The sequence below is a fragment of the Mustela erminea genome, chromosome 3, assembly GCF_009829155.1.
Source record: "Mustela erminea isolate mMusErm1 chromosome 3, mMusErm1.Pri, whole genome shotgun sequence".
In the NCBI taxonomy this organism is placed as follows: domain Eukaryota; kingdom Metazoa; phylum Chordata; class Mammalia; order Carnivora; family Mustelidae; genus Mustela; species Mustela erminea.
Window position 1 is genome coordinate 13900530 of NC_045616.1, and position 13306 is coordinate 13913835.

At 54.0% G+C, this 13306-nt stretch overlaps 1 protein-coding gene across 1 annotated transcript in view; it reads left to right on the forward strand.

The window, feature by feature from the left end:
• Window positions 1–6255: 6255 nt before the first annotated feature.
• GFPT2 (glutamine-fructose-6-phosphate transaminase 2) overlaps window positions 6256–13306 on the forward strand; it is a 42231-nt gene continuing 35180 nt past the window's right edge. The window contains exon 1 of the mRNA XM_032335268.1: window positions 6256–6463. Within this exon, the coding sequence (XP_032191159.1) occupies window positions 6271–6463 (193 nt within the window). The 5' untranslated portion in view covers window positions 6256–6270. The remainder of the gene's footprint in view (window positions 6464–13306) is intronic.

Genomic DNA, 13306 nt, shown 5'->3' on the forward strand with positions numbered 1-13306 from the left:
AATAAACCAACAAGCTATAAAAAGACATTTTGAGACAATCAAGGAATGTTGAATATACCCCAATGCCTATCAATATTAAAGATGAGGTGAGTGTCAGATAACATTAACATGTTACTATTCATTTTGTTTGGTGTGATACTGGTATTACAGTCTTAAGGGCCTTAAATGTCATGAGTTATTAAAGAATCAAATCAGATCAGGACTTACTCCAAAACAAAAGCTGGAGAGATAGTTGAGACAAAATCAGTTACACGTGAATAACTAATTGTTGACTCTGGGTGATGAGTAGGTAGGGGTTCACGAGACTATTTCCGAAATTTTTCAAAACAAAAGTGTGTGTGTGTGTGTGCTTACATACTTGCCAAGAGCACAAAGATTTGGGCTTTTGGGAGGCTCAGTTGGTTAAGCAACTGCCTTTGGCTCAGGTCACGATCCTAAAATCCCAGGATCAAGTCCCGCATCAGGCTCCCTGCTCAGCAGGGAGTCTGCTTCTCCCTCAGACCCTCCCCCTTCTCATGACTTCTCTCTCACTCTCAAAAAAATAAATAAAATCTTAAAAAAAAAAAAAGAGCACAAAGATATTTCTAAGGAAGTTGAAAACAGCACTCTGGTTGCCATAGACAAGAAGAGAAAGATGGTTTTTGTAGACAGGTCCGATTATTCCCAAAGATGTGGAAGACCCTCATGGGCCCACAGAATGGGGAAGCTCCATCAGCTGTGAGACCCCCCACCTCCCCATGCTCCATGGAAAGTCAAAGTTATGGTAGTGATCAGCTCTTGAGTCACAGAAACTGGTGGTAGCTCTACCGACCTCCCAGGAGAAGGTCACGAAGATCAGTGCTTGGAGGACCCGGTCCCAGGAAGGAACCACCTCCACAGCCCACTGGACAGGAAGGTAATAACCGTTAACTCAGTGACTGGGCAGGGGCTGGGGAGGATAGGGGAGGGCAAATAGTGCATCAGTCCCTGAGGGCAAGGGTCAACCTCACCAGGTAAGCCAGGGTGGGGGGGCCACCCCAACAAGGACAGAATGCTGGAGAAGTTCAGGCATGCATGCCTTCAGGCAGGGCTGGATCTGCTTTCCTCTGCTTTATCTACACTCTTGAACTCTTCCCATTGGGGTGAAGCTGGCCAAACAACACCCCAGTCCTATATCCTAATTCCTTAGTGACTTCCCTGGAAAGTTAGCTCCCTTTTCCCCGATGGGACCTGCAGTGCTCCTCTGGGATGATACTCACTGGTTCTCATCCGTCTGAGTTAGGTCCCTTGGCCAGCCCAGACCCAACCCCCGCATTCTGAGGGTGGTGCCCTCATTGCGTAGGCCTGGGCCAGACACCGTGACAGCAGCTAGAAAGGAAGCCAGCCACATGGAACCCAGAAGGTTGAGAGGAGAGAAGGGGTGATCCCACAGAGGAATCTAAGGTGTCGTCCCCAGAGGAGAGGAGAACAGGCCCAAATGTCCCTTCTGCCCATTGGTCACTCCACACATTGTGGCTGCCCACGTGCCTAGTGAACACCCAGGCAGACCCTCCCCGAAGCCTCCCTTTTGCCCCAGCAGGGTCCAGAAGGTTCTCAACAAACATGGAGACCAGGCTGCGCAGGAGGCAAAAATGGGTTCGGGTTTGCTCTGGGGCCCAGATCCCTTGCTCTGGGATGGACCCTTGCGTGGGGTGTCCTCCATTGCCCTATCTGCATGGGCTACCCTGAAGCACCCCCCCCCCACGCACCCTGTCTGATGCAGAGGGATGCCAGAAGAGTCTCCAACACTCACCCTCTGTCCCTGCCCTAGGCTCCAAGAATCATAACCCAAGGCCACTGTTAGCCCGGATGACTCAGAGGGGACGTGGGCCACCACCCTCGGAGAGCCCCCCCCCCCCCACAGCACCAGAATCTGCAGGACAGGAGCAGTGGTGTGGAATAGTCCACTCAGCTACCTACAGAGCCCTTCCTGATCTCATCTTGGCGACAGGATGGGGAGGGGGGAGCAAGAACGCAGTATAAGAATCCCCGCTGAAATCCATGGCAGCCAGAGGGACCAGCGGCCCAGTCTGTCCAGGACCAAGGGGTTGCTGGGGAGGTGGGAACCTCCTCAGTCCTAAACCCAGGGCGGTCCCAGGGAAAGTCAGACAGCTAGTCACCTTGGGTCACCCCTCAGACGGGATGACAGAGCATTTCCAGAAGGCAGCGTAGTAGAAGGTTAAGGCCATGAGCTGGGCGGCGCCAGTTTAGGGGGGGTGGGGGCTCATGCCATGCATCACCACTCAGAGACCTGAAGGGCAGGATCCGGGCAGGATCCAGACAGGGTGGTGCGGGAGAGGCCACTAGACCAAACCTGAGGCCTCAGGGGGCAGATTTCCACAATGACTGCGTCCACTCCCTCTCCAGACCAACCAGAAGCCAGAGGGCCCGAGACCCCCCAGGAAGGCCAGTCTCCCAGGGCACAGAGCCAGGGGGGGTAAAGAGTGGATCTGGTGGCTTTTTTTGTCCCAGAGGAGATGCGTGCCTGAAATAATACACTGCTTACCATCACCAGCCCCTGCGTCTTGGTCAGAAAGGCCCAGGGCACCCTGCTGCTCTCCACTCACCGATGTCCAACAGCCAGCGCATGCAATCCCAGAGTTCTGCTCAACCACGTGGACCCCCACCCCCTCCTGGATGGGCAGAGTCCAGCTTTTCCTGGGTGCAATGGCCCCAGAAGTGGATTGACAGCATTGGCATTCCTGGGCCAGATCCGGGCTTCACAGCATGGTTTGAAATTCTTTCTTTCTTTCTTTCTTTTCTTCCTTTTTTTTTTTTTTTTTTTAAGATTTATTTGAAAGAGAGAGCGAGAAAGAGAGCACAGGCAGGGGGTTAAAGGGAGAGGGAGAAGCAGGCTCTCCACGGAGCTGAGCGGGGTGCCCCATGCAGGGCTCAGTGCCAGGACCCTGGAATCATGACCTGAGCCGAAGGCAGATGCTTAACCAACTGAGCCACCCAGGTGCCCCGATTTGAAATTCTTTCTAATCAGAAATCAAACTCTGGCTTTAAAGCAGTATTTGTGGCACAACTATATTATTTTTTAAATAATAACTATCAGGGGCACCTGGGTGGCTCAGTAGGTTGAGCATCAGACTCGGTTTTGGCTCAGGTCCTGATCTCAGGGTCATGAGATCGAGCCCTATGTTGGGCTCCACGCTCAGCAGGGAGCCTGCTTGAGACTCCTCTCCCTCTGCCTTTGCCCCTCCCACTCATTTGTGCTCTCTATCTCTCTCTTCTAAAATAAATAAATAAATCCTTAAAAAAAATATTGACTACCAATGCAAAGAATAATGTTTGGGAGCGTTGTAAAAAGCTGACATGATTAACCCTTAAAAATGTTTTTATTTCTCATTTCCTAAAATGAAAATGTATCTCTTCCAGGAAAAAAGGACCAGGGGGCAACAGGAAGATCAGGAGGCACAGATGACTACCCCCGGGGTCCTCTGGGGGGCCCAGCCCAGCTGGGGTAAGTGGAGACTGACAGGAGGACCCCAATGGCTATGGATCCCACAGCCCTCCCCACACCCCAGTGGAGAAATGTTACAGAAAAAAGCAGCTGAACAGGCCTGTGGCCGGAGGAGAACAGGCACATTCTGTGTCTACCAGGAGAGTTGTGGGACTTTAGTGGACAGCGTGGGAGGCGGCAGTAGCTCTCTGGGTTGTATGGGAGAAACAAGTCAATGAACAAATCCCCCAACTTAGAAGTTAACTTAATGTCTGAAAACAGTGTGGGGTGAAGGAGCCATGCTGGGGGCAGCTCTCTGCCATCCGAGCACAGGGTCCTACTCTGTGGGCCAGAGGGGTCAAGGTCACTCCTGGAAAGTGGGGCCAGAGCCATCTGCGGTGATCATCCAGGTCCCGTAGACTTCGGGCTCCAGCCACTCAGGCTCACTCTCCCAGGAGCACAGGTATGGGGCCAGACTGGGAGAGGGCGTCTATGCGTGTTCTTCCATCCTCCTTCCTCTGACAGGGGCTAAGCCTGGACCTCCTGACCAGCCCCCTACTTCAGAGCTGGGTGACTTCGGGCAGATCACTTTATTTTACCAAATCCCGGGGGCCTCCTGGGTTGCACCAGGAGAGGTCCCTGTTAAGGCCGAGGGTAGGCAGGGGCTCTAACCAGCAGCACCTTATAGGCTGGGGGCACCAGCTGCCTAACTGCTCCCCTGAACTTCAGATCACAGCTCCTGAAGGTGGAAGGAGTCAGGACTCTATTCCGTTGCAATTGACAGAAGTCACTTCAGAGTGCCTCAAGGGAAGCTGGGAATTCCAGGGATAAATTCTGGCTTTGGGCCCAGCTAAATCCAGGGGCTCCAGAAAATGTACATCTTCCTCCATTCTAGAGATCTGTTTTGCTCTGGATTGCACTTTCAGACATCCCTTCCCTTCCCCACCCCACCCCAAAGTTGACAAGAGGGTCCCCAGCATCACCCGCCTGCCCTCCAACCAGCTGTGCCACCAGACAGGGAAGAAGCTTATATTTTCTGATTTCCCCATGTCCCGGAACAGGTTGTCAAGAGCCCAGCATGGGCCACATGCTGCTCCCTGAACTAATGCCAAGGCCAGGGGGACCACATGGCTAGGTGGCTAGGCCCAGGCCACATGACCAGTCCCCAGAGCAGGGGGGATAATGTTAACCACAGTGGAGAGCTGTGAATCCCCAAGGAGGCTGGGAGGCAGATCTGGACCCTGGTAGGACCCCAGGGATCCTGGCATCTTGGGCTTGGGAGAGGGACTGATGACCTCATGCTGGTCTGGGGTGGAACTCTTGTCCTCAGGAGCAGGACCTTTGCACATGCCTGAACCTCCCTTCTCAAGCCTGCTTGCTTCCTCTGGCCACCTGCCCTGGCTCTGCACTTACCTGCACCAATTCCAGACCCAGCCCAGCCCCAGGCAGAGCCTGGCACCCTCCCCATCAACCCACCCTGCCCACCGCCCTGTAATGCCAACCCCACCTGGAATTTTCTTGCTCTCTGTGTGAGGCTACATTAGTGTATCCTTCCTACCACTCCATAAGTGGCAGGCAGGTGCCCAGTCTGGATTACTCTCACTCATCATGAAGTTCCCTTAAGCATCAGGACAGGCATGAAGCCACTGCTCAGGAATGAATGAATGAATGTACAACCCTGCACAGGGAAGGGTGAGAGGCAGACACAGCTGCTCCAGAGCCGGCTCCACTATTTCCCCACAGAATGACTCAACCAAACCCCTTCCTTACTGTCGCTGATCCTCAGTATTCTCAGAGGCCAAATGGGGAAAACAAGGACCTGAGAACCATGGTGAAGCTAGAGGGAGATTATATCGGGGGGAAATGCCCCAGACAAGACGCAGAAAGCCTCGTTTTGTTCTCTAACACGACTGGGGAGGATCTGTTTAGAATTTGAAGATTTTTTTTTTTTTTTAAGTAAAATAAAAAACACCAGATGGCTTCAAAGTACGCAAATGTTGGGCCAGTTCTCGTGACCTTCCTCTGGAGACCGAGGCCCGGAGAGCAGAAGGGAGGGGAGAAGACGGCCAGTAACCAGGGCGGAGGAACGCGGGTCCCAGTGACTCACGGGGGGGCCGGGTTCGGGCTCCAGGATCGTGGGCGGGCGAAGAAGCCCCTGGCTGGCGCGGGCCAGTGCGCTGAGGACAGACGGGCCAGCGAGGCTCAGGGCGGGGGCGGCTCCCCGGGTTGCCCCATTTTGCACTCACGGCCTGGGGAATCCCCGCCTTCCAGTTCCATCTCTCCAGTAAATCCTGGGTTCGACTTCTGCCACTGCCAGAATTTGCCACTTCTGGCCGCCCCGTTAGGGCAAAGCCCCTTTCCACCTCGAAAGGCCCCAGTTTTTCATCTATCCGGGGGGCTCTAGAGTTCCCTCTTCACAGGGAGGAGGGCCAGGCTTGAAGGCCTCCCGTGCGCCCTGGGAGGAGCCCTGCACAGAGAGGGGCGCACAGGGGAGGCGCAGGGCGTGTGACGTTGTGCTCTGTGCCTTACACAGACTGTCTTAATCCTCACCAGGACCCGGTAGTGAGGGTCCACTGTCATCCCATTTTACAGACGGGGAAACTGAAGCACAGAGCGACTCAGTCCCCCGCCCAAGGGCCCACGCCTAGATCGTGTTGAGTCTGGATCTGATCTCAGATCGTCTGCCGCCCCCAGTCTACGTCCAGGACCCGACGCCCGCGCGCGGGGGGAGCCGGTAACCGCCCCTCACCCGGTTCCCTGCCTCCCGGGGGCCCAGTCCCCGCAGTTGTCACGACAACCGGGGACCAATGGGGAGCAGGCAGGCGGGAGGAGGCCCCGCCCCGGCCCCGCCTCTGGCGGAGGGCTCCGCGCTAAAAGGGTCGGAGGCCGGGCGGCGGGAGCCGAGGCCCGCGGAGTGCCAGGCGCGCACGGAATTCCGAGTGTCCAGAACGTGCAGAGTCTCCGAGCCGCGAAGGGCACGAGCAGCAGCCACGATGTGCGGTGAGTGTGGTGGGCGCGCCTTCCGCGCTCCCCAGCCTCTCGGCGCCTGGACCCGAGAACGGGGTGCCGGGGACACGGAGGTGGTGCGGGACGGGGACATCGATCTGCCCCCGTCCTAGAACTAGGGGCTATCACCGTCCGGGCCTGTCCCCTCCTGTCCCCGGTCCCCGAGTGGCTGTTCCTGGGAGGTGTGGGAGAGGAGACTGTCCACCCTCGGTCCGGGACTTGGTCAGGACGACCCGGCCCAGCCCTCTCCAGAGGAGCCAGAACTGGTCCTGTCCCGGGCCTGGACCTTCACAATACAGAAGTATTCATACCCCCCATCCCATGTCCAGTACGGAAAGCGCCCCCAAGTCGCCCACAAAGGCGGCCACGCGCAAGCTCACGCATCCCGGGCGCGGAGTGCCTAGCCCGGCTCTCACCCCACCGCGCCCACCGAGGAGAGCCGACCCCACCTGCACCCTCCGGGCAGCCCGCGGGACTCGCCCCAGTGGCGTCGGGAGCAGCCCTCGTGCCCTCGGGAAGGGCTTGTGCGTTCTCCTCGCGTCCCAAAATGAACCTCTGTCCCTGGAAGGGTTGATTCCGTGTTGCCGCCTCTTGGCTGAAAGGGCTCTCGGCGAGGCTTGGGGAAGAGGCAGCCTCGAGCGAAGCTGGGAGAGGGAATCCGGGATGGGGAGCAGGGCTGGGCTCGGGCGTCCTGAACACCGTGGCGACACGGTGCTGTCCCGGGAGACGGCTGGGCGGTAGGGAGGGCGGCTGCCGCCCTTCGCGCACATCTGCAATTCCTTACTCTCCTGGCTGGGCCGCCTCCGCTGGCTGGGGAGAGGGCCGGCGGGGAACTTCTGCTGGGACAAAAGGTCACTGTGCCTTTTTTTTTTTTTTTTTTTTAGCTTGAGTAGGATTCAGTTACCCATTCCAGCCTCCTGTGGCTGGAGGACCTGGTGGAACTTTTGAAGCCATGAAAGGCCTCTGTCTGAGTTCGCCTAGGGCTGTGGGATGGGATGTGCCAGCGGTCAGCCCTGGGCCAAGATCTATACAGGCCTTGTTTCTGAGGCCAGTCGCTCCTGAAAGTGAAAACGAACGTCTTACCAAGGATCGGCAGCCGGCTTTGGGATGCAGCCTCCCCCAGCCCAAGCAGGCATCAATTTAAATTCTTGAACCTTCAGCAAAAATCTCAGGGCCGCAGGGCATCATTAACAATGTATAGGGCGCCTGTGGGTGTTTCTGGGCAGAGAGAGGAGGTAAACGTAGAGGTTTTGCCAGAGCCCTTTGGGTTCTAAACCACTCTGTGCGGCATTCAAGGCCCTTGATGGGAGGCCTTAGAGCCAGACTGGTGGACTGACCAAGACCTTTGCTCTGGGAGGGTCTGCCCCTCTGGCCCTGGTACCCTCCCTCCTTCCTCTTCTCAGATGCCCTCCTGCGCCCCACCTCCACCAGCACCCCAGCCTTCTTTCCTGCTTCCTACCTGCATCCAGCTTTCTCTGCAGTGCTTTGAGCCTAGTGGAGAGAGATGGACTCAAACTCTCCTGATCTGGGGTTTTGTTCTGCTTTCTTAAGGGACAGCACATGTTTTGTCCCCTAAGGAAATGATGAGCTTTGGGCTGTAACTACCTAGCCCCCACCCCCCCCACCCCCAAGCAGATCCCACCCTGCACGCCCCGGTGAAGGCAGGGAGCCATGTGCAACTCCCACATGGGAAAGTTGTTTCCTTTTCAAGTAGCCAGGAGAAAGTCTCAGCTGGGTGCTAAGATGTCTTTTACAGCTCTCTTACACTTGCCAGGCACTCTTGCAAGGAGGACATTGTCCCGAGCTCAGACCTCAACAGCAGCAGCTGGCTAGAATTAAACACGTTATTCTGGTATTTGTTTTTTGTTTTTTCCCCAGATGATGGCCTGTACATGTATGGCAAGTGATACTGGTTTTCTTTTCATGGCTGTGTCTTTTTGTAGTGTATTTATTTAGGCTTTCAGAAACTTCGTCACTTTTCTAGAAAAATACTAAGGAAATGGTTGCATACTGGGTGCAAGGATAGGGTGGAAAATGCAAAGATGCTCCTGGAATGAGCTACTTACCCTTGTCGCTTTCCGTGCAGGAACGCTGAGGCGTGAAGAGGTCTGTGCCCACCTCTGTCCAGGAGGGGTTGTTTTAGGCCTTCTTTCTGGGCTGGTGTTCGCCCCACTGTGATCTGCCACTTGGAAGCCTCCTCAGAGATGGAGTCTCCAGGGCTGAGGTCTGACAGGGGCCAACGGTTGCTAAGAATGACCAGTCTCCCCCTCATCTTCCCCGGGTCTCCTATAGAAAGCCAGACCCAGTCCTAGCTGAACCTCTGCACACTAAGCAGTTGATGCTCAGAGTTCCAAGCACACTGAGGGCACAGCAGAGGGACACAGACCCTCAGAGGTGATTTTGTTGACATCTGAGAGTTGCTGGCATTTTGCTGACTTTCCTCCTCTCCTTCCTTCTTCACTCATTCAGTAGTGACTGACCGCTCATGGAGAGGTCCTGTGTTTGTCAGAACCTGGGGCCTCTGGGGCATGATCCTGCCCTCAGAGAAGGGTCCAGAAGTCAGAGAGGGGGTGCAGAGGTGGTCACCAAGCAGGGGTGGGATAACCCATTAGGTAAACGCTGTCAGACAGGGAGAACCCTGGGACCTGTGCCAGACAGTGGGTGCCTGTCCTTCTGTGTGGTACCCAGGGCTCAAACTATTTCTTACAGCCACCAAATGACATAATCAGGAGATTTTACATTAGGAGGTGGGATTTTCAGCTTCTCTTGAAAGAAAAAAAAGAAGAAGAAGAAGAAGAAGAAGGTGAGCACTGCTGAGTGTATCCATCTGCAGAGTGCACCGTGGTCCCTGGGATGATGGGTGCAGGCTTCCCGGGGTCTCCTGCTCAGGTCCCTTACTCACTGACATTACAGGATGGCCTGTGTGCAGTTTGAGCTTGAGACCCTAGCATCGCCGAGGCGGGGAGCCCTGACTTTGCCAGGAACGGGGCCACAAGAGCCTGGCCTCAAGTATGAGCTCCAGAGAGAGAAGTGAAAGCAGGAGGGCCAGGGAGGGACAGGTGCGTCCAGCTAAAGACACAGGCTGTCTAAGAGCTCGGTAGCAGGGACTGCGCATGCGTGGACACTGGGCAAGGAGGCTTGCACTTCTGGTGCATGAATTCTTCAGGCTTCCCTATCCTTTACGACTTACTCCATTGAGTCGTCTTTGAGGCGGGGGGTGAAGCTGGCTCTGGAGAAGGAACAGATTCTTGGTTCTTGCTAGAAGCGAAAACCCTCACTTTGAATGCATTGCCTTTTGTCTTAGTTGGCGTAGTAGTGGCCGCCAGCAAGATATTACCACAAAGTTGCTGGTATAAAACAACGTGAATTTATTTTCTCACAGTTTTGAAGACCAGAAGTCCAAAAGTCAGTTTTACTGAGCCGAGATCAAAGTGTCAGAAGGGCCCCCACTTTCTCCTGGATGCCCTAGAGAAGAATCTATTCCTTGTTGCTTTCAGCTTCTGACGGCTGCCAGGATTCCTTGGCTGTGTGTCTCCTTATTTCGTTATGTGCCTCTGTGGTCCCATCGCCTTCCCCCATTCCATGTCAGATCTTCCTCTGCCTCCCTTTTATAAGACTTGTGATTGCATCTAGGGCTCACCTGGACAATCCAGGAGAATCTCCCATCTCCAGATTTTTCACTTAACTGCATCTGTAAAGACCTTCTTCCATATACATATTTTTACAGAATCTAGGGTTAGGACCTGATGTCTTTGAGGGCCATTATGTACCCTGCTATAGTTGGGCTCTGGCTTTTAGGTGTCTTCCCCAAGAATCGCCCAGTGTTGCTAATCCCAGACATCAGGATATGGCCAAAAGGATGTTGAGTTGAGGGCCATTGGTATCCCCTCTGTGCCCTATGTGCACACCCAAGTCCCCAGATCCCAGGACTTGCAGACTGGACCCACCACAGTCAGAAGGTGAGTGTAGGCATCAGTTAAAGACTCTCTCTTCACCGGCATGCACCACATACCCAGTTCGACCAAATAGTTTTCACAGCTTTTCTAGAAGTTAGGTCTTGTGTCATATAAATACAGCACTCACTCCATCTTGCCCTCCCTCCATGTCTTCTAGTCTTCCCACTCATCTCTTCCCTGCAAGAAGCAGGCATGGTTTTATCCCTCAGAATCAAGGGGGGCTGGGATACACACACACACGGTCTATTCACTTGCATGGCGGTCTTCACAAAAGCTTGTCATGAGCTTAGGGGGCCTGTCTCTCATTTTAGACTTCCAGGGAGATTACATGACATGGGAGAAAACTCACCCTTTTGCCCCAAACTTCTTCCTGCACAGGGAACCCCATCATATTTGACACCCCTTTCCTCCCTACAATGGTCCAGTTCATGGATGGATGCCACAGAAGGGACTAAGCTGGAGTTGATGGGACATAGACTCTGGGGTCAGGTCACTTGCCTTGCTACCTCTCCAAGCTATAAGAACCTTACAAAACAGAACCCCTGCTTGGGGATGTGCAGATAAATGTTTGACAAGCGGCTCACGATGGCTAATTTCAGGTCGTCAGTGTGAGTGTGAGGTCCCTAAGCATGGAGTTGAGAAGAGATGCATGCGGTTGGCTCTCGGGAGCTCAGATCCTGCCAGCAGGACTCCCCTGGGCATTCAGACAGAGGGCTTCGCAGAAACCAGCTGGAAAGGGGCTCAGCGCTGGAAGTGATCTCCCCATGTCCCCCTCCTCCTGCCCATCATCACGCCACTCCTCCCTCAGTCTTATTCATCGGGGGTTTCCCAAGTTCACAAGAACCTTCTGGAAATTTTGTGACGTAACACAAGTAGGCAGTACTTTTAAATTGAAAGATTGTTTTTATATTTCTTGAAATTTGCTTATAAAGGAAGATGGATTCGAGGCAACAAACACCCTAAAGAGAAACTTCTGGGAGATTATCTGATGTGAAAATAAAGAATTTTCATCTGATCATCTGATCATTTTTTATAGCCAAATTTTGGCAGCTTAAACAAGACTTACACTTCATTTAAAGTATTTTTTAGTATACTTTGGAGTATATGTTGCTTCTCCCTTTGCTCTTCATGAAATCCTAAAATGACAGGGACACCAAGAACTTTTTTTTATTAAAAATAGAAATGCCAACACGTTTACTGCAGGAAGCTGAGTCTCCTGTTATCACAGGGATTCCTGTGGTGGGGTAAATTTAACCCATGGAGTCCCAGTGAGACCAGAGGCAGGGAGAGGCTGTCCTGACCCTGAGCCAGGCCCTCCGATCCCCATGTCTTTTTTTTTTTTTTTAAATTTTACTTATTTGTTTGACAGAGAGATTACAAGTAGGCAGAGAGACAGGCAGATAGAGAGAGAGGAGGAAGCAGGCTCCCTGCTGAGCAGGGAGCCCGATGCGGGGCTCGATCCTAGGACCCTGGGACCATGACCTGAGCCGAAGGTAGAGGCTTTAACCCACTGAGCCACCCCGGTGCCCCTGATCCCCATATCTTTACTGTGAGAACCTTGGCGTGGGATCTCTGCCTTTGCTCTCACTTCTGTGAGGAGGTGGCCACAATTATCCCCATTTCATCAAGATGGTGTTGCCCAGAGAGGCCACAGCTCAGTGGGCTCCCCGACCTGGGGCCTCACCCAAGAGAGTAGGCCTGTCCTCCCTTTCCTAGCACACCACATACACACACCCAACCCTCAAACACTTTCTCACACCCATACATGCTCATGCTCACACTCATAATCGCATGTACTCAACACTCAAACTCACACATATCCAATGCTCAAACACATTCACACTCCTACACATCCCCACACCACACGTACTCATATGTATTGATGCACACCAACGTGCTCACTCACACACACGGCCCTGACACTCAGACACACACACATAGACACACGCTCACAAACACACACACACACACGGGAATTTTCTGAGACAAGTTCAACTGGCATGCACGTCTTTTGTCTGGGTGGGGAGTGACCCTACTTGAAAATTGGACTAGAGTCTAATTTGACCTAGGCTCGAGGGCTAAGGAGGTCGGCACCTTCAATGCTGAGAAGCATGGGATGGTGGTGGAAGGATCACCCTTGGTCTGGGGGAGGGGTGGTCCCAGTCTTGCTGTCTGGTGATGTGGACCCAGGGGCTGAGTCCTCACCCCAGTGGGGCGCAGGCTGGATCTCTACCCAGGACTGTCTCCCCCCACCCCCCATTCACAGTGAGGACAGGGCTTTCATTGTGAAGCTGATGCTCGGAGGGAGGGACAGATTTTCCAAAACTACAGCCACATTTTCAGAATACAGACCCCAGCCTGCCCACTGTGAATTTGACCTCTTCCCCTGTCCTCTAGGCCTCAGGCAGCCCCTGCTCCCCTCCCCACCACCCCAGGCATTCCAGGGGTTCGAAAGATTCCAGGAGTTCACTGCTCCTAGTTCTGGCCCTGTGTCCGGGGATTATCTGTCACTTGGAGGTTGAGTGTCCCTTGTGTGTGTGGAAGGACCTTGTCTTGGTGCCTTTGGTCCTGAGTCACCTGTACAATCACTCAAGCCCTTTTGCAGAGGGAGTGCTAGAACCCCCCAGATCCTCAAGATGAGCCAGGCAGAAAGGGCCACAGTCCCCTTTCAAAGGGCTGGTCTCCATCCTGCATCCCATCTGGAGCCTTTTCTGGAGTTTATCTCGACTTTTCTCCCTCTAGACATTTTGCTCCCTCACTTCCCCCTCAGATTTAAGAGTAGGGCCCTGAAAAGCTCTTTGGAAACTCTGGATGCCGGGGTGGGGTGTGGGCATGGGACATGTGCTGAGCTGGGCTGGTTAGGCCACAACAGTCTCTGTCC